Source organism: Panthera tigris, chromosome A1, assembly GCF_018350195.1.
Source record: "Panthera tigris isolate Pti1 chromosome A1, P.tigris_Pti1_mat1.1, whole genome shotgun sequence".
Lineage (NCBI taxonomy): Eukaryota > Metazoa > Chordata > Mammalia > Carnivora > Felidae > Panthera > Panthera tigris.
In genome coordinates, this window is record NC_056660.1 from 155,264,759 (window position 1) to 155,285,820 (window position 21,062).

A 21,062-nucleotide genomic window follows, 5' to 3' on the forward strand; every position below is an offset into this window, starting at 1 on the left:
TTAATGTTGGTTTATTGGGGGGGGGGGCGCAGAGAGAGACAGAGAGAGAGGGAGAGGGAGAGGGAGAATCTCAAGCAGCCTCCAATGCTCAGTGAGAAGCCTCACACGGGGCTTGATCTCACAATGGTGAGACCAGGACCTGAGCTGATATCAAGAGTCAGACCATTAACCAACTGAGCCACCCAGGTACCCCAAAAATGATCTTCTTAAATGCTCAACTTACTTCATTAAAAGAACTTACTATGCTTAAAATATTGATATAGGGGCACCTGGGTGGCTCAGTCGGTAAATGTCTGACTCTTGATTTCAGCTTAGGTCATGTTCTCACCATGGTGAGATGGAGTCCCGTATTGGGCTCAGTACTGGGCATGGGGCCTGCTTGGGATTCTCTTCCCCTCGCTCTCTACCCCTCCCCCCTCTCAAAATAAATAAATAAAAACTTAAATTACTGACTTACAACATTACAAAGAATGGCTTGGGGTGCCTAGGTGGCTCGATCAGTTGAGCAACTGACTTCGGCTCAGATCATGATCTTGCAGTTCGTGAATTTGAACCCCATGTTGGGCTCTGTGCTGACAGCTCAGAGCCTGGAGCCTACTTAGGATTCTGTGTCTCCCTCTCTCTCTGCCCCTTCCCTGCTCATTCCCTCCCTTCCTCTCTCTTTCTCTCTCTCAAAATAAATAAATAAGCATTTTTTAAAAATGGGTTTATTACTACTTGAATGCCAAACCTTCCCATTCTACATAAATACATGTGAAGTCCCAACAGGAAAAATGCTTCAAATCCCATAATAAAACTCAACAGAAATATCATACTGTCATTTTATTTAGTATTCAGGTAAAATATATTACTGAGCACTGGTCCTGTGCGAGGCTCTCTGCTGGGCACCAGGAACAATGTTATAAACCAAATGAGCAGCCTCTGACTTCAATTAGCTTACAATTCAGAGAGAAAGAAGTATCTAAGAAAGATAGACATTAAACACAAGAAAAAACAAAATGTGCCATAAGTTATGGCAGTAAATACCAGCATCTATGAGAATCTAACCTAATCCTGGATCAGAGAAGTTCTCACTAAAGAAGTTATTACCTGAAGGATGCCTAGCAGTTAGATGGACAAAAGGAGAAAGAAGTGTTTCATGCAAAAAACAGAGGCCATATTAAGGCTGTGAAAAAAAAAAAAAAAAAAAACCTTCAAATAACTCATTAAGTTCATAATGGCTTGAGTTGAGAGTAGGACAGAGGAAATGAAGTTACACAGTTCTGCTCAGACCTTGTAATCCACATGAAGTAGTCAGGCCTCTATCCTAAAGTCACCATGAAATAGAAGGGATTAATGTTTGTAACTTTGGAATAGCATTTTGGCTTCAGAGTGGAGCTGGCAAGAAATACACTTAGCCAGGGAGATGAGTCAGGAGAACTACATGAATCACTTCCACTCATCTCCATGTGACTTCAGTGTACAGAAATCATCATTCCTTCTCCTTGATATATATTCTTCACATGGCTTTAAGGACATCACAAGTCTCATGGTTTTCCTCCTACTTCAATGACTGTTCTTTTTAGTCTCCACTGAACTGTAGATAAACCTGATGTTCCTTTCAAAAGTAGAAAAGTTGAGGTTAAAGTCAAAAACAAAAAGAAGAAATAGTAGTTGAAGGTAAATGAATGAATACGTATGCAATTAGTAAAATCTAACACTACAGTGGTGCCTTGACATAGGTTGATAGCAAGAAAATTATATTGTGTCTCAGAACAACTATACCAGAGATCCCAAAGGGTGAAGCTATGTGTTTGTCAAGACTGTTTCTGCTTTGGAACCTGATAAGATCTAACCTGAGTAGCATCACATTGGAGACATTTTGGTCACTTACTATGATGATGAACAGGATCAATTCTTAATGAATAAATGGAACTCTACTATTATATCAGTATCTTTTGATTATTACTTTTCAGGTTACATGTACTACAAAGGATATCATTCGGTAAGGGATTACTAGGAATTGCTCCCTGCTGGGCCACCAAATTATTCACTATGCAACACGCACCCAACTACTGTGTAACTATACTTTAATGACTGAAAGCATAGAAAGGTTCAAGGCTATAATGGACAAAATATAGTTGCCACATGCCTGTCATGATGTAGTGTGCTTTGTACAGACATGTATCACCTTTGCTTCTGTGGGTGGAAAGCTAGTGAACAGGATAGAAAGAAACAGTGGGTTTCTTGTGGGCACAGAGCAGGAGGCATCACAAGGTGGGCCAGATTTCCCTCAGGGAATGACTCCACCCTGAGCCTGAAGAAGGTGATGTGAAGTCTTAAGGCACATTCACACTAAATTACATGCAGGTATGATCACCATCTGCATTATGTGTCACCTTGGCTAGGCTATGGTCCTCAGATGCATGGCCAGACATTATTTTGGCTATTTCTGTGAGGATGATGAATGAGATTTACATTTAAATCGGTGGCTTTAAGTAAAGCAGGCTGCCTTCAGTAATGTGAGTGGGCCTCAACCACAGCTGAAGGGCATAATAGAATGAAAAGCTTCCAAGCAAGAGGTTATTCGGCCTGTAGATTGTTTTTGAACTCAAACTGCAACATAAATTCTTCCTTTACTCTCCAGCCTGTAGGTCACTGATCAGATTTTGAACTCATGCAGCCCCCACAAGTTCAAGAGCCAATTGCCTAAAATAACCTATTTCTCTCTATATACACAATCTATTGTTTCTGTTTCTCTGGAGAACCCTAACACAGTATCCATTTAGGCTTAGTTTAGCCCCGACACATTTACTAAAGAGAGAGAGAGAGATAAACACTAAGGGAAGTAAAATATAATAGCTGTTATAATAGAATCATTTTAAAAGCACATATGAGACACAAAGGAGGGACATGTCCATTCTAGACTATATGGATCAGAGTAAGTTTTCTTAGAGGTTGATCTAAGCCTGAAAGATGAATAAATAGTCTGCAAGCAGATGGGAGGGGGGTGGTGAAGCAACACCCCTGGCACTAAATGGTCTCTGCATGAGAAGAAGTCCAGAGATATAAAACGGACTGCCATTTTAGAAAACCACAAATAGGGGTGCCTGGGTGGTTAAGTTGGTTAAGCATCCGACTTCGGCTCAGGTCATGATCTCACGGTTTGTGAGTTCGAGCCCCACACTGGGCGCTGTTGCTGTCAGTTCAGAGCCTGGAGCCTACTTCAGATTCTGTGTCTCCTTCTCTCTCTGCCCTTCCCCCACTCATGCTCTGTCTCTCTCTGTCTCTCAAAAAATGAATAAATGTTAAAAATTAAAAAAAAAACAAAACCACAAGTAAGTTTCTACAGCTTTAAGCATAGGGTGAGTGGGGACTAGACAAGAGAGGAGAGGCAAGTGAAACTCAAACCAGAAAAATACAGTAGGGCCAACTCATGAAATGTCTGCTTTGAGAATGCAAGCAGTTTGAATTTTATTTTGTAGGGAAACATATAAAGGTTCGAAACAGGCAAACTTGATCGTAGTTGCAGTTTTAAAAGGTACCTCTGGTAGTAGTGGTAAGAACAAGGTCAAAGAGATGGAAACGGTGGGAGGGAGGCAGGCAGGCAAGGATGTACCACATTGGAGGTCACTGCCTTGGCCTGATAAGGCTGCCATAACAAAGTACCAAAGACTAGGTAGCTTAAACAACAGAAATTTATTTCTCAGATTTCTGGCCAAGAACAAGGTGCTAATTGATTTGGTTCCTAGTAAGAGCTCTCTTCCTGGCTTGCAGTCACCTTCTTGCTATGTCCTCACATGACCTTTTCCCAGTGTGTGCAGAAAAAGAGAGAGAGAGAGAGAGAGAGAGAGAGAGAGAGAGAGATCTCGCACTCTCTCCTTTTTTGTGTAAAGCTACCAATCCTAACAAATTAGAACCCCACTCTTATGACCTCATTTAACCTAAATTATCTCCTAAAAGTCCTATCTCCAAATACAATCACATTTAAGCCTTGGGGCTCCAACATGTAAATTTTGAGAGGGGGACAAAATTCAGTTCCATACGTGAATTGTCATAAAGAGTTAAGAGGTGATATATACCTAAGCAGAACCAAAGCAGTGGAGATGAAGAAAGATGTGAGCTAAGAAGGTAAAATAACAAGACCTGGTCACAAGGGAAACATGAAAAGTGAAAAGACTATGAAGTTTCTGACTTACATAACTGGATAAATGGTAATTCCACCCAATAAAACTGGGAAAGCAGGCTATTGACCCAGGAGACCTACCCCCAGTGAAGAGTAGAAATGAGATGTCAGACTGAAAACAGAGGGATTACTCTGGAATCTATCTAATGAACACTCAACAACAAAGTCAGAGATTTGATTTTTGCCATAGTTACTATCTAATCTGTTAGCCTGTTACTGTTTTGTTGATGCTAACAGCAGACACAGAATTCTGGGTCAGAGACAAAGATCTTTATTAATCATGACATAGCATAACCATGTATATACATTGGTTCCCTGGATCCTAAATTCCTAGGGGGTAACGTTATATGAGCCTGGATGGATGCTATACCCACAGTAGTTTGACATGACGGTGAGGAATATGAAGCTTGAGGAGCCTACCACTTTACAGAAAGCTGTAAGCAATCCTATCCCTCAAGATCACTTACCATAAACACAACTGTGAGAAATGGCCTATGTAAAAAGTAGGGAGGGCCTTGCATTCTTAGCATACGTAGAAAAACATGTAAGAGCATGAGAAAGTTGTGCCACAACATTCACCGACCTAGTTATTTCCCTCCTGGCTCTAAATGCATTTATGCCCCATAATACTAAGTAAAGTATCCCTTAAAAATGGAACAAACTATTTGAAGACAACCCAAATACTAGAATGGATGCTGTTATCCTCAAGAAAAGTATACCAATTCTAATATTTGAAGGGTCCCAAACAAAACAGTATCTGTACTATTCAAAAACACTGAAGTAAAGCCTTCCCCACTCATGTATGAGAAGCTCAAACTCTTTCAAGTTTCCTATCATCTTCCATTTTTCCCCCAAAATTTAATTGTGAAACTTTCCAAACATATAGAAAAGTTGAAAAATAATACAATAAATACCTTTACACTTACCACTTTCATTGAACAACTGTTAACAACATTTTGGCATATATGCTTTTTATTTCTGTAGGCTTTTCTCCTTTCTTAAGAAACATTTAAAAATAGTATGCTTTGTCCGATGTGTCCTTGTGGTGTCATTTACTTTTTTCCCTATTTCCTATATCTCATGAAAATGGGAAGATACATCTAAAGGTCTGATTAGAGTCAGATTTAAAATATATTACCAGAATATTCAGTTAATACTCTGTACTTCAAATTGCATCACATCAAAAAAACCCCTCAGTGACAAGTTATTCTATTACTAGTAATACTAACTGTTTACTTAAGTAAAGTGCCCATAGTTAGATCTATTTTAAGGTATGTATTTTTCTCTTAACAATTGCAAGAAATCTCTGAGGAGATACTTTGGTACTATGCAAATATTCTATGCAAATATACTATGCAAACAGTCCCTCATATCCTTTAACCTGATGAGATAAGCATCCATTGATGATTATTATCTGAATCCATTAGTTTGTGGAGGGGTTGTACATTAGTTTTATGTTATTAATGGAACAAAATTACCACAAACTTCACAGCTTTAAATAACACAGTTTAGCATCTCACGACCTGTAGATCACAAGTCTGCATTGGTTCTACTGGTTTCTCAGCTCCAGGTTTCACAAGGCCAAAATCAAGGCAGCAGCCTACAGGTTCTTATCAGGAGATTCTGGAAGGAATTTGCTTCCAAGTTCCTTCAGGCTGTTGGCAAAATCTAGTCCAGTGAGGAGGTTGCAGACCTAAGATTAACATTTCCTTGAGGGCTATTAGCACAGGAACACCCTTAGCTCCCAAAGGCTTCCCTCTGGTCCCTGAACCTCAGGGCAACAATGGTATGTTGAATCCTCCTCATGTTTGGATCCTCTGGCTTTCCTTGTGCTACATCTCTCTTAATTCCTCTTCTGCCAAATCTCTGCCACTGACTCTTCTGCCTTTTTGTCAGTTTTCAAAACTCTTGTAACTGCACTGGGTCCACCCAGATAATCCAGAATAATCTCTCTATCTTAAAGTCAGCTGAAGAGTAATCTTAATTACATCTACAAAGTCCCTTCACAGTAGTACCTAGATTAGTGTTTGAGGAAATAGAAAAATGGGACTCTTCCAAAACGATTTTTAGAATTATGCTATCATAGGTGGCAAAACTGACTTTCTAATTCTATCATATTTACTACTTTTACTAGCCAGAACCCTTTGATAGAGAAGAATATTCCTTCTTTACTAGCAAATGAACTATATAGTTTCTTATAAAAAGATTAGGTGCTCAATTCTTTTCTTTTGATTACCAATTTTTACATAATTTTCAACTGATTATGGTAAATTAACTAGATTTTTTTTTAAATATTAAGACATGGTTATTTTTTATTAAGTGTTTTATAATCATTAGAATGCTTATTCTGTTTTATCCTCAAATTGACCCAATTTTGGCCAAAAGAAGCCCTTTCAGATTGGCTATTCTGTCCTTTTCACATACTTCCACTAGAGTTGAGAGACTAAGAGAAAATTACCAGGTGTACTCACAACTGCAAAGAAAAGACCCCCCCCCTCCCCCCGCCGTTCCCAGAACCAGCCAGGGCGTGCCTGGTTGTGCTCTGACCTAAAGGCGGGAACCAATCAAGTTCTGCTGAGTGGTTTGAAAAAAAGGCAGAAACCAATCAAGTTCTGCTGAGTGGTTTGAAAAAAAGGCGGGAACCAATCAAGTTCTGCTGAGTGTTCAAATTTAAATGTCAACCAATAACAGCTCTGTAACCGAGAAAAATCCCTAACTTGTTTGTGCCTGTCTATAAAAGAAGCTGTAAGATCCTCGCTTGGGACCTCTTAGCATCACCGGTAATGAGTGCGCGGAGGTCCGGGTTCAAACCTGCAATAAATGACCCTTGCCGCTTGGCTTTGACTCTGGACTCTGGTGGTTTGTTCTTGGGGGTCTTTTGAATTTGGGCATATCAGAGTAAGTGTATTCTTTCTGGTAAAACATCACGTGATAGGCTCATCTTCTATATTTCCAGTCCCTGATCTGGAATCAGCCTTTTCTTCAATGACCCCTGGCTCCTTTTACTAGGCAATGCATTTAGACACCAAAATGTTACCACTAGGTGCACTCACTGTTAAGAGGAAGCCACTATCTCCAGGCCTTTTTAGTGAGTAGAACCAGGAATATACATTTTGAAAACATAGTAAGTGTGTAGTGATATTCCAAAATTAAAATTTTTCTCTACATGGGTTTTCCTAACTGCTTTGTTACATTTTGGATCTCTTTTCTCTAATCCTGAAAATCATAGCTCACAATTACATTTACGTATTTACTTATTTGCTTTAAAAACCACATTCATAAAATGGCATCAAATTATTATACCAGTATCACTATTAACAATAAAACCAATGAGTTAATTTTAACATTTCACTGGCCATTCTCAACCAAAGGACAAATCCAACAAAGGAAGTACCAAGTACTGTATCCAAAAGGCCTCAGAAGTAATTCTTTATTTCCTCTTTGGTTATGTTACTAACTACATATACACTTCATTCTGTTTTAAATTTTGTGGTATGTTTTTTTTCTTAACATATTAAAATGCCAATGGTTCAAAAATCAAAACTATACAAAAAGTTATTAGAGATTTCTCAATGCCATCCCTTCATCTCATTCCTCCAAATTCCCCATAAATATTAATTTCAAGATTATTTTCCAGGTTTTTTTCAGAAAAATAAAAAAACAACAAATATATGCATTTTCCCCTAATTTTTCACACAAAAGGGAAAATACATCTGTAATTTTGTACAACACTGGCAATTTCTCATCTAAAGGGATTATACGACTTTATTCTATATTCCCATGAGAAACATATAAAAAGGTCCTTTCTTACCACAGCCTGAGTATGCCATCAAGCTTATATAGATTTTTGTAAACCTGACAGGTGAGAAATGTTACTTTGACACAGTCTTCATTAACACATCTCTTGCTCTGAGTGAAGTTAAACATCTTTTCATATGTTTAAGGATAGTTGCATTATTTTCCCTGAACTGCTTGTTCCTGCATATTGCCCACTGGTGAGGATTTTTGTGGGGTTTATTTTGTTTTGTTTTGTCTGGGCCTTTTCAAGTCTTAGAAGAGTATAGTATTCTTTGACAACTTCCTTGCTATCTAATATTACAAGATATTCCAGGCTCATATCAATTGTTTCTGGCCACACACTGAAACATTTCTCCAAAGAATTTGTATTGCTTTAATGAGAAACAGTATTTCAAAACAACAATCATTGATACTGGGTTGGTATTTCAAAAATACAATCAATGCTATTGGGTTCATGGGTTTCATTTAATTTTTTTTTGCGTTTAGACCTCTGATCCATTTGGAGTTCATTTGGTGCACATTGTGATGAATGGTCAAATTTTATATTCTTACAAAACATCATCTATCAGTTACTTAAAGTTCCTTTTCCCCCAGTGATTTACAACTACACTATAATATAAACTATATTTCCATGTGTATTTGAAAACTTTCAATGTATTTATGGACTTCGTATTCTGTTCAATTGGTCTCTAAGTTTGTTCATATGTCAGTGCTACATTGTTTTAAAGAGGCTTACAGTTTTTCTCAAGTGGGTTGTCTTATTATTTCAGTGACTACTTCTTCAATTCTAAGATGTCCAATTACTAACACCAACCTAGATATAGTATCCCACTTACAGAAATAGATGCTAAAGAGAGATGGAAATCAAAGGAGACTGCTGACCAACCCTGGGTCTTCATTTCTACCAGAGAAAGTTAAATTTGATGTCAGCAATAAGTAGACTAAGAGAGAGGAAGGGGAAAGAAAAATTAGAAATTAAACCATTATAATATTAATAATAAAGTTAAATTAGAAATGTTAAACAGCACAGTTCTATTTTCGATTCCATGCTCCTAGCATTCGCATGGCAAGTTTGGAATATAAAATGATATCATATGTATGCATCCTACTTGTTCATCACAACAGTATGAATAATTTTATTTGCACATTATAGTGGTGTATCAAAAATATTCTTTTTCTAAAGTCATACAGATAGTACTGAGCCAAACTTAGGACCCATATTTCTGGATGGCTAGCCATTTCTTTCTGTCACAACATAAGATCTGTGAATTTCACATTATATTAAGGTATTAATTATACACACATAATCATATTATATTTAAAGATTTTAATATTAAAATGTTAATTTGTATTATTGTTCCTTAAGTTGTTCCTATTCCAAATACCTAAATATGGCAATTGAAAAAAAAGCCTTAAGAGAAGGAGATGGTGGCTGAGTAGGACAACCCTAGGCTCAACCTCATCCCAGGAATACAACCTGCTAACTATCAAACATCCTAAATATGCCAGAAATCAACCTGAAAACTGACAAAACAAACTTAACAACCCCATAACCAGTGGCTTGGAAAACTAGATGCGATGAATTTCATGAGTTGTTGAAATCAGCAGGGCTTAAAATGTGGAGTTTTAAAGGTCAGTGGGCTTGGCTAGGAGAGAGCCTGGAGGGAACTGCAGTGCCTGGAGACAAGGCAAGCAAACAACCTAGGGGAATAAAGCCTGGAAATAGCAATTGAAAGAGTGTCTAGGGCACACAATGCAGAGATTCTTTGCTCTTCTCTGAGCATGTCCCTGAGAGGCAGCATTCACAGAGACATGGCTCCTGGAACAAAGGAGCTGGCCAGTGCCATTTCTCTCCCTTACCCCTTACCATAAATACAGAGTCACCTGTGGGAAGCAGCACAGCATGGACACTGGCTACCTAATTTACTTACATGAAGTCTCATCCACCAGGAGTTTGTGGAACTGCCTTTCTGTCACGCTTGCCTGAGTCCCAGTGTGGTGCACCCCACCCCAGAAGACCAGCAAAAACCCCTGCCTACACGATGTCTCCAGACCAGAGGGCTCTACAGGGCCTCAGTTCCAGTGGAGGTGATGACAGGTCTCATTTCACAAGCAGACCAGAGCACACCTAGTTGAAACTCGCCACATTCAGGCCAAGAAATAACCACTACCAAAAGCAGGCAAGAAGAGCCACTGCAGATGACCAGCCTGAAGGACAGAGCAGCCAGAAAACAACAGAAGAGCACACAAAGCACACACTCCCAAAAGTGCTAGGCCCTAGACACTACTGACCCCTTCTTTATAAGGTCATTACTTTCAGTAATAGGAGATATAACTGGCTTTTATAACACAGAGAAGCAGGCAAAGACTTATACAAAATGAGAAGACAGAGGAATTTATCCCAAATGAAAGAACAAGATATAGTCAAGGCCAGAGATCTAAATGAAAAAGATATAAGTAACATGCCTGAAGGAGAATTTAAAGAAACAATCATATGGATACTAAGTGGACTTAAAGAAAGAATGGAAGACATCAGTGAGACCCTTACTACAGAGATAAAAGACTTAAAAAAGAATCAGAGATGAGTAGTGCAATAAATGAGATTAAAAACACACTTGATGTGGGCGCCTGGGTGGCTCAGTCAGTTAAGCAGCCGACTCTTGATTTCAGCTCGGGCCATGATCTCACAGTTCCTCAGATCAAGCCCCATGCTCTCAGTGCAGAGCCTGCTTGGGATTCTCTCTCCCCCTCTCTGCCCCTCCCTTACACATGCTCTCTTGCTCTTGCTTCCCTATAAACATAGGGAAGAAAATCACACTTAATGCAATACATAACAGGCTAGAAGAAGCAGAGAAAAAATTAATGACATAGAAAATAAAGTAATGGAAAGCAATGAAGTTGAACAAAAGAGAAAGAATTACACAAAATGATAAGACTTAGGGAACTCAGTGACTACATCAAATATAATTATATTCATATTACAGGAGTACCAGGAGAAGAAGAGAGAGAAAGGGGTGGCAGAAAATGTATTTGAAGAAATAATAGGTGAAAACTTCCTAATGTGAGGAAGGAAACAGACATCCAGATCCAGAAGCACAGAGTACTCACATCAAATCAACAAAAGGAGGCCAACATCAAGACGTATTGTAATTAAATTGGCAAAGTGTAGTGATAAAAAAATTTTAAAAGAAGCAAGACAAAAGAAGTCATTAATTTACAAGGGGAAACTCACAAGGCTAGCAGATTTTTCAACAGGAACTTGGCAAGTCCGAAGGAGTGGCAAGATATATTCAAAGTACTGAATGGGAAAAAATGTGCAGCCAAGAATATTCTATCCAGCAAGGCTATCATTCAGGACAGAAGGAGAGATGAAGAGTTTTCCAGAGAAACAAAAGCTAAAGGAGTTTATGACCACTAAACCAGCCCTATAAGAAATGCTAAAGGTGACTCTTTGAGTGGAAAGGAGAGAGCAAAAGTGATAATATAAAGACAGGAAACACAAAAGCAGTAAAAATGAATATTCCTGAAAAAATAAGTCAAGGAACCCCCAAGATAAAAGGATATAAAATATAATAACATATACCTAAATTGTGGGGAGGAGAGTAGAAAAGAATGGGTTCAAACTTAAATATCCATCAACCTAATACAGATTGCTATATACAGGAGAGGCTAATGGTAACTACACATCAAAAGTCACAAATAAACATGCAAAGAATAAAGAGAAAGAAATCCAAATATATACTAAAGAAAATCAGCAAAACATGGAAATACAAGAAAGGATGAGAGAAAATCTCCAGAAACAACCACAAAACAAGCAATAAAATGGCAATAAGTACATATCTGTCAATAATTACATTGAATATATATCGACTAAAAGCTCTAATCAAAAGACACAGGGTGTCAGAATATTAAAAAAAAAAAAAAAAAAAGACACATCTATATGCTGCCTGCAATAGACCAATTTTAGACCTAAAGACACCTGCAGATTCAAAGTGAGGCAATGGAAACATTTACCATGCAAATGGATATCAAAAGAAAGCTGGAGTAGTAATACACCGGACAAACTACACTTTAAAACAAAGTCAGTAACAAGAGACAAACAAGGGCAGTGTATAAACATTAAGGAGATAATCCAACAAGAATATATAACAATTGTGAATATTTATGTATGCAACATGAAAGTACCCAAATACATAAAACAATAACAAACATAAAGGAACTAATCAGTATTAGTATAATAATAGTAGGGGATTTTATCATTCTACTTACATCAATGGACAGATCATCTAAACGGAAAATCAACAAGGAAACAATGGCTTTGAATGATAGACTGGACAAGATAGACTTAACAGATATTTTCAGAACATACACATTCTTTTCAAGTACACAAGGAACATTCTCCAGAAAAGATCACATATTAGGCCATAAAACAAGTCAACAAATTCAAAAAGATCCAAGTCATTCCATGCTTCTTTTCTGACCACAACACTATGAAACTAGAAATCAAACACATGAAAAAAATCTAGAAAGAACACAAACACATGGGGATTAAATAACATGTTACTAAATAATAAATGGATCAACCAAGAAATAAAAGAAGAAATAAAAAATTACATGGAGAGAAATGGAAATGAAAACAAATGGTACAAAGTCTCTTTGATGCAGCAAATGCAATTCTAAGAGGGAAGTTTACAGCAATATAGGCCTACCTCAAGAGGTAAGAAAAGTCTCAAACGCCCCTAAAGGAGCTAGAAAAAGAACAACAAATGAAGCCTACAGTCAGTAGAAGGAAAAAAAAAAAATAATAAAGATTAGAGAAGAAATAAATGATATAGAAACTAAAAAAACAAAACAAAAAAATAGAACACAACAATGAAATCAGGAGCTTGTTCTTAAAAAAAAGCCAATAAAATTTTTAAACCTCTAGTGAGATTTAGCAAAAAGAAAAGAAAAAGGACTCAAATAAATAAAATCACAAATGAGAGAGGGTTAATAACAACCAACACCACAAAAATACAAATAATTGTTAAGAGAATATTAGGAAAACCTACATGCAAATAAACTGGACAAGCTAGAAGAAATGGATAAATTCCTAGAAATGTATAAATATAGTATAAACTAAAACAGGAAGAAGAAACAGAAAATTTGAACAGACCAATAACCTACAAAGAAATTGAATCAGTAATCAAAAAACTCCCACAAACAAAAATGCAGGACCAGATGGCTTCACACGTGAAAAAAATTATGCCCCTAGTTGTTTTCCTGTGATTCTATCCAAAAATAAAGAGCCATGCACCATAAGACTACTTTATCACTGCTATTCTCTAATTGAGCACATTGACAATTTATTAATTCTTAAAGAGGTAATAAAGATAAATATTAAAGGAAATGCAAAGATCCAAATTAGGCAAGAAAATCAAATCTCTCTTTCCTTAGAATTTCTGTTGGATTATGAATTCTCCACTTAATAGTAATTCAGCAATGACATGAAAGAAATAGTTGGGAAAATTTTAAAAACTACATGCTGAGTTTTCATCATTCTACTTACTACTTAACATGATGGCCTTTCCAGTCTTTCTGATCGAGCCTACCAGAAACATTATTCTCAGGCATTCAACTCTAGCATATAGCATATACTAAAGAATTCTATTTTGAAAGTTACACTTTCACACCACTCTCCCACCTCCTTAAACCCAGACAGTATCTTTCTAAATTTAGATAAATGATCCAAACTTATTATAGGCTATATATTTTTATCAAGCTATACGTAGATAATAAAATAAAAAAAAAATACATATTAGCAAAAGCATTTGTTTGACTATAAAAACGTAACTATGTAAATGTAAGAAGTATTCTTTTGTGTAGTTATGGAACTGCATTCTAAAAACAAACTGACATCTCAGTTTATTTTACTTACACAATAAGTTTAATTTACATAGAAATGACAGAGCATTTCAGGAGCAAGTCTTAAAAACAATTTCTGCTGAATGACTGCTATAATAATCTCCTTAAGAGAGAAATAAACATAAACTAAAACGGCAGTTGCAAAACATACATAGTAGCTTTCCAGTGAAGACAAAATTCAGTATTTAGTAGGAACATACTAAAAAAACACAGAAGGGGTTTTGGTTTAGATTGCTGGCTAAAGTCAGAATCTGTTTCCCTAAAGCTTCAATCCTAAGCGTATCAGAAGTTGTTTATTAAGGCAGGCTTCTAGACAAGAAACTCAAATTTACACTATCTTCTGTATTCCACCCTCACATCCATGAAAAGAAAGGTTTTTAAATGCTTCTATATCCGGGATGTGGTAAGATACTTTCTACAGGTTCTCATTTAATCGAACTAGAGATCTTACTGGTAACAATAAATACTAAATTATTTCCAGGATTTAAATGCAAAGGTTTATTTATGTTCTAGGAATTTTAGACAATTATACATGAACTTCTATTTTCTGAATTACAGCGACAGAGGTCTAGAGTGTGACTATGAAGGACAAAAATTTTCCGAAAGAAAATGCCACAAACATGGACTACCTTTAATCAAATAATTTTAATCAGCAAAGCAGTAAAATTCTAAAACTTAGAAATTAAATGGTAATTAGCAAATAATGGAAAATATTTTTACAAACAGGAAAATTATCATTAGCATATCATTTTCCTTTACTCTGATATGAAAATATATCTTTATGTTCAAATTCCTAAAATTAAGAAATTTCCTAAAATGCATAGGTCCAGAATTCATACTAGTTTATATATGTGTTATCACACTCATTTCCTATTAAACAAATATGAGAACACAGAAAATTTTCCCAAATTGCTAAAGATATGCATAAAAAAACACTGTGACACAAAGTAAAGTAGCTTGAGAGAAATAAAGCAAACTCATGCCACTAGTTTACTAACATTATTTTCTTTTTTAAAATTCTATTATTTTTAACTTAATTTTTAACCTTGCTAAATGGCATATTCATATTTAAAGTCACCTTATATCATTCTTGGAAGAAGGCAAGATAGGCAGAAAAAAGAGAATCAGAAAAAAGGAACTGGGAAGAAAAGAAGAGAGAGAGAGTAGCAGAGGAGATGAGAAAAGGCTCCCCAGAAAAGAAGACATCTGAGCCAAAACCTTAAGGCAGGTGGAGGTACGGGTGTTGTGAACAAGGGAGAGAGGGCATTTCAAAGAGAGAAAACAGTATGAGATAAAAGTACAAGGTATGAACGAAGGATAGTATGGTGGTTAAATCTAACTGGAAAGCATAGCTCAGAAATAGAAATGAAGAAATATGGACAAAATATAGGTACACCTATGTATTATTAAATCCCACCATAATGAACACTAAACAAATTCACTATAGTGAAAACTGTTCTTATTCGTATATAACTAAAACTCATACATCTCAATGCTAAAATATAGGAAATGAAATTCAATTAATAACCAGCCTTCAACAGTGAGATTAGTAATGAAAATAAGTATTTCAAACAGGACGTGAGAAGCAAGATGGTATGGAACAAAAGGCTGTTAACAACCAGACTTCCTTCTCCAATTCTTGGATCTTTTGTTGCGACAAGTTTTATGCTAGAAAGTTGTTTACTTTATATATATATATATATGGAAGTAAATGGGATTGGTACTTGAAGCTCAGGAGTCCAATGATCTAAATTTGAGTTACACTGCATTACAGAATAAATCTTGTGATTTGGGGTGACATTTAGGGCCAACTTTATCATCAACACAAATGTGAATACAGGCACAGGAGGTGAAAAATCTAGATAATGTAGAATATTTTCTCTCTATATAGCTATATATAATCATTAAGTACAAGATACAGTAAAACCTTAGATTGCAAGTAACTTGTTCTGCGAGTGTTCCACAAGATGAGCAAACATTTCTAATAAATTTTAACTTGATAAACGAGTGATGTCTTGCAATACAAGTAGCCTATGACACCAAATGTCATACGATCACAACTGAGCCAATGGTTTTTCTCTGTCTCTGTCTTGCTACATTGTGGGTGATCATCTCATGTGCCTAGATGCTTGGTCTCAGGCTGTGATGTCTGGCAGAAATCAGTGGTTTTTCAGAACTTTGGCACTAGTGTATTTTTTTATCACTTCAAATCACCTATGGACAGCCCTTTGCTTTTCCATACAAGAGTAAGCTTAGGAATGCTTTGTTCCACTCTAGGTCAGGCTGCCTGCAGATATAGACCCTTTCCTCTGCTGCCTTACTGCCAGCTACATTAAATACAGTATGACAAGAGTTTATTAATACTGTACTGCAGTCAACATCTGCGCAAGCACATACAATGGCCCCCGTTCAGAAAAAGATTCCTTTGAGTCAATAAATAGTAGTGATTCCATTAGTGACAGTGGAAGTCATCCTACACAATGACCCTCCTCCCTCGTCTCCCTCACACCAACCACAAAGGTTTTTAAAGGTAAGGGCAGGTTCATTTATTTATTTTTCTTTATATTTTGTATTTTCTTTACTATTTTGTATTACATTACAGTATTGTAATCATTCTTTTTTAAAAAAAATTTAATGTTTATTTATTTTTGAGAGACAGAGAGAGACAGCGCGTGAATAGGGGAAGGACAGAGAGAGAGAGAGTCAGACAGACAGACAGAATCTAAAGCAGGCTCTAGCCTCTGAGCTGTCAGCACAGAGCCCCACGTGGGGCTTGAACTCAAGAACAGCGAGATCATGACCTGGGCCAAAGTCAGACACTTAACCGACTGAGCCACCCAGGCATCCCTGTAATCATTTTTATATGAATATTTTTGGAATGTGCAATGAGTCATCTGAGTTTCCATTATTTCTACCAGGGGAATTCGCTTTGATATACAAGTGCTTTGGATTACAATATATTTCCGGAATGAATTATGCTCACAAACCAAGGTTTTACTGTATTTTGATTATCATGGAGTAAGGTCCACCAAAAATTAAATCTGTGACCCTCCCTATGTCCAAAAAACAAAAGGTAGCAGATCCTAGGAGAAAGCAATCACTTGCACATGGGATTATCTAATAAGACACAGTTGCTAAATTTTGAAAGAGATGATGTTAGAGGATACAGATTAAGGCTGAAAAAAGATGCAGATGCCAAAAAAGGACAAAGTTTATTCAGAGAACAGCACCTGTCCAAGTGAACAAATATGCATGGCTTATGGAAAAGAGTAAAATGTAAACCCCACATACAAATATAACAAAGCAAACATCCCCAGTTCTTCTCTCAGGTCATATACGATGGATATTCTATTATCAACATATTACCAGTATGCAGCATATAATTAATTCAAGTGGAAATGGGCAGACATCTTATGTGCAGCAGAAATTACTCAGGGCATTACATATACTTAAGATATAAATGTTGGAGGGGTGCCTGGGTGGCTCAGTCGGTTAAGCATCCGACTTTGGCTCAGGTCATGATCTCGTGGTTTGAGAGTTCGAGCCCCGCATCAGGCTCTGTGCTGACAGCTCAGAGCCTGGAGCCTGTCTTCGGATTCTGTGTCTCCCTCTCTCTCTGCGCCTCCCCTGCTCATGCTGTCTCTCTTTGTCTCAAAAATAAATAAAACATTCAAAAAAAATTTTTTTAAAAGATATAAATGCTGGAGAACAATATCAAGAACTTTGAGGGACCTGATATTTTATCCTGTTTGCAAGCTAACAAGTTAGCCTGCTACTGTTTCATGGATACTGCTAAAAGACACTAGACTCCTGTGTCAGCGACAAAAGACTATTACTCAGTGTAGAGCAGGCAACATGAGCTTATCTTCATCTTTCTCTTGTCCCTCAGATCCCAAAAAGGCAATGTGAACAGGCTAAGGACAGAGGCTGAACACACTGCAGAGCTAAGGAACCTCAACATTTATGAAGCCCAGTCTTGTAAGGGGTTGCTTTGCGATTAGTGCAGGAAGGGAGGAGCATTTTCTTGAATAGCAAAAAATATCTGCTCTCTGCCTTGGAGGAATACACAATCTCTGTCTTCCAAGTTGTTTCCTGTACAAAGACCCTCAAAAAGATAGACCACATCAAAAGCTGTCAGTGACTTGCTCGGACACATGTAGAAATTCAAGAGACACATGGAGAATTGGCTCCCAGGAAACATAAATTTAGTTTCATATATTCTTTATGCTACCATTTAACCAGTTTTGTAAGGAATCAAAACAGAAAACAGAAACATCAACTTATCCTTAGAGAACTAAACTAGTGTATAGTTACCACACTTAACAAATGCGTTCATACACATTTCATTAAAAATACTTAACACGACATAGAATGAGTAAAATCTTTGGCTTTAAAAAACATTCACCTGAATGACAAATGACATTTTCAAGGGTTCCTACCATGGGAAGAACCTAAATGGTCACAAGGCCTAATCCTTTATCAAGTCAAAGGTAAGTAGGTGAGATCCAATTTATTAGCCAAACGAGCATCAATCTTCTTCACAGAGATAAGCACTTTTGTTTTTACCTTTATTGAGGAATAAATGTGATGATTTGATATATATTATACACACACAAACACACATTGTAGAATGATAAAGATTAATATTATTAACACATCCATCACCTCATATAATTAACATTGGTAATTTTTTTTTTTTTTTTTTTTTGGAAGATAAGCATTTCAAGTAACACTTTTCCACCTGGCACAGCAGAGATTTCAACCTCCTAAAAACATTTAAAACATAAAATTTGGCAGAATTTGTTTTCTGATGTAATGACTCACTACCAAATATTAAGGTCATGGGAAGCATACGTTTACATAAAAACATAAATTTTTAAACTTAGAATATGTTTCAAACATAACCATTAAAATAATAAAACAAAAAATGAAAAACCTTTTTCAAGTCATTTTTTTTTTTTTTAGAAAGACTTCATGAACCGTTTTAGCTTTACAACTTTCATTCTGACTATTCAAAATTGGGGGTGGGGGGAGTTAAAGTTGAATATATCACCATACCTCCCCTAGAGCTTCATATCTTTTCTGGTTCCATCTGTGCAAGTCTTCTCGGTAGTTAAAAACAAATGGTTCCCCAGTTTTTATGTGTCTTAACTGCCCCTCTAGAAGATAAACAAACAGTATTGCTATGACTCAGAGCATATTTATAATAATGAAAAGTATGACAAATAATGTCTGAACTTTCTCAGAACAGTTTCATTTTTTCATTAGATTTTTTCCTTCAAATATCAACATGATGCAAACATCTAAATACTGTAAGAGAATGGCCCCACATACTCAATGCTTTGCGTTTTCATCTTCATTACTCTAAAGCAAATTCTGATCTGCATTACTCTAACCTAAATTAACATTTGAGGGCCTATAATGTATAAGGGTCCTTGCTGGCTACAGCTGTGAACATAGTTCCAGTTCCTAAGCTTAAAGGTTACCTGAGGAGTAAAAGCGTAAATATTAAAAAGTTAAGCAACTTTTCAGGAAATTAAACAAGAATGAAGCAAACCAACAATCTAAAACCTGCCACAGGCAACTCATTGTAGACAATAAAGTCTAAAATAAGTTTGGAAAAATGAAAGATCCCTATAGGTTAGAATAGGTCTAGTGTGATTTTTCAACCAGGTCTTGAAGTATGAGTAAGAAATGAAAATAGGAGAAAGGAAGTGAGCCAACAAAGGTTTGGACTGTCAAGGCAGTCAACACTCAATTTTGAGATTTTACTGATAATACTTTTACTAATAATATCAAAGATATAAGCAATCTAGTGTCACAGGCAAAGAAAAACAGGGAGAGGCCTGGGAAAGCCTGGGCATTTCTTCCTAGATCCTTTCCTCTCAGTAGTAGCACTCTGGTCCAGAGAGGTCTCTAAGTGAGGTCTCTAAGTGAGGCAAAAAGGTTACCTCATACACTGGTGAGCATTTGGGTTATAAAATACTTCAGTTTTACGTGCCAGAGAGTGGTACTACTTATATGATATTCTTCAGAGAAATACACCTCCTATTTCCACAGATATGTTTGCTATATGTTCGTTTACCATACGCAATGCCAAATCAGCCATCCTGCTCAAAGCATTCCATAAAGACTCTGTTCATAGCAAACATAAGTCTGTATTCACTAAAAGTTTATAGTATCGGCATGTTTATAAAGAGAAAAGACCAGGCCACTTTGTCTTCATTCTGTCCCAGGAATATTCCCCTGGTAATCAGGAGAGAAACATACCACAAGCCAATTACTTTAACCTACTCTCTCCTGCCTCTACCCAGCAATTTAAAGAAAACTGTATAAAATGGACAGAAAGTTCAAATAATAGTGAACAATCCATTTTAACAGAAACAGAAAGTATTGAGCCAAACTGTGTAACACTGGAGAACATGTTGGGAACCAACAGTAGAAGGCTCAAATATTGGGTCTGGACTCTATGCTAAGAGCAGTAAGGCACAAGAAAGAGTTTAGAGCCCAAAGAAGGACATGATCATTCAGCGTGGAACTTAGTATTTGATTTTCAATGAGGGCATGAAGGAGTGGATAAAAACTTGAAAGTTATAGCACTGAAACCAAACCCAGGAAATATACGACCCCAAGTAAAACTACTTCACTATTTTTATGAATCAATTTCACTACATATAAAAATTAACTCTTTAATATGCAAAATAAGAGCTAATCCTTATTTGTAGAGTTCTCTAATACTCTCAACATGAGATACTGTGTTGGATCACTACAATACTCTTTTTTGGTTAGATGATGCCATATAAATTACAAGATGTATCTGTCTTTCTCCACAGGAAAGGGAAATTCCCATTTAAGATACCAAAGCAGGTAGGGGTGCCAGGGTGGCTCAGTTGGTTAAGCGTCCAACTTCAGCTCAGGTCATGATCTCACAGTTCAGTCCATGGGTTCGAGCTCCGTGTCAGGCTCTGTGATGACAGCTCAGAGCCTGTAGCCTGCTTTGTATTCTGTATCTCCCTCTCTCTCTGCCCCTCCCCCACTTATTCTCTCTCTCTCTCTCTCTCTCTCTCTCTCTCAAAGCTCAAAAATAAACATTAAAAAAATAAATAACTTGAAATGGAAAAGAAAGATGCATGTAATGGGTAAATCTGAAAAAAAAGAAAAAAACAGATACCAATGCAGGTAGATTGAGGGCATC

The 21,062-nt window shown here is 36.7% G+C and overlaps 1 protein-coding gene across 1 annotated transcript in view; it reads right to left on the bottom strand.

Moving 5' to 3' along the window:
• The window catches only part of FAM172A (family with sequence similarity 172 member A), a 424,226-nt gene that overhangs the window by 350,539 nt on the left and 52,625 nt on the right, over positions 1–21,062 (bottom strand). The window contains exon 4 of the mRNA XM_007078915.3: positions 18,926–19,026. Coding sequence (XP_007078977.1) covers positions 18,926–19,026 — 101 coding nt within the window. The remainder of the gene's footprint in view (positions 1–18,925; positions 19,027–21,062) is intronic.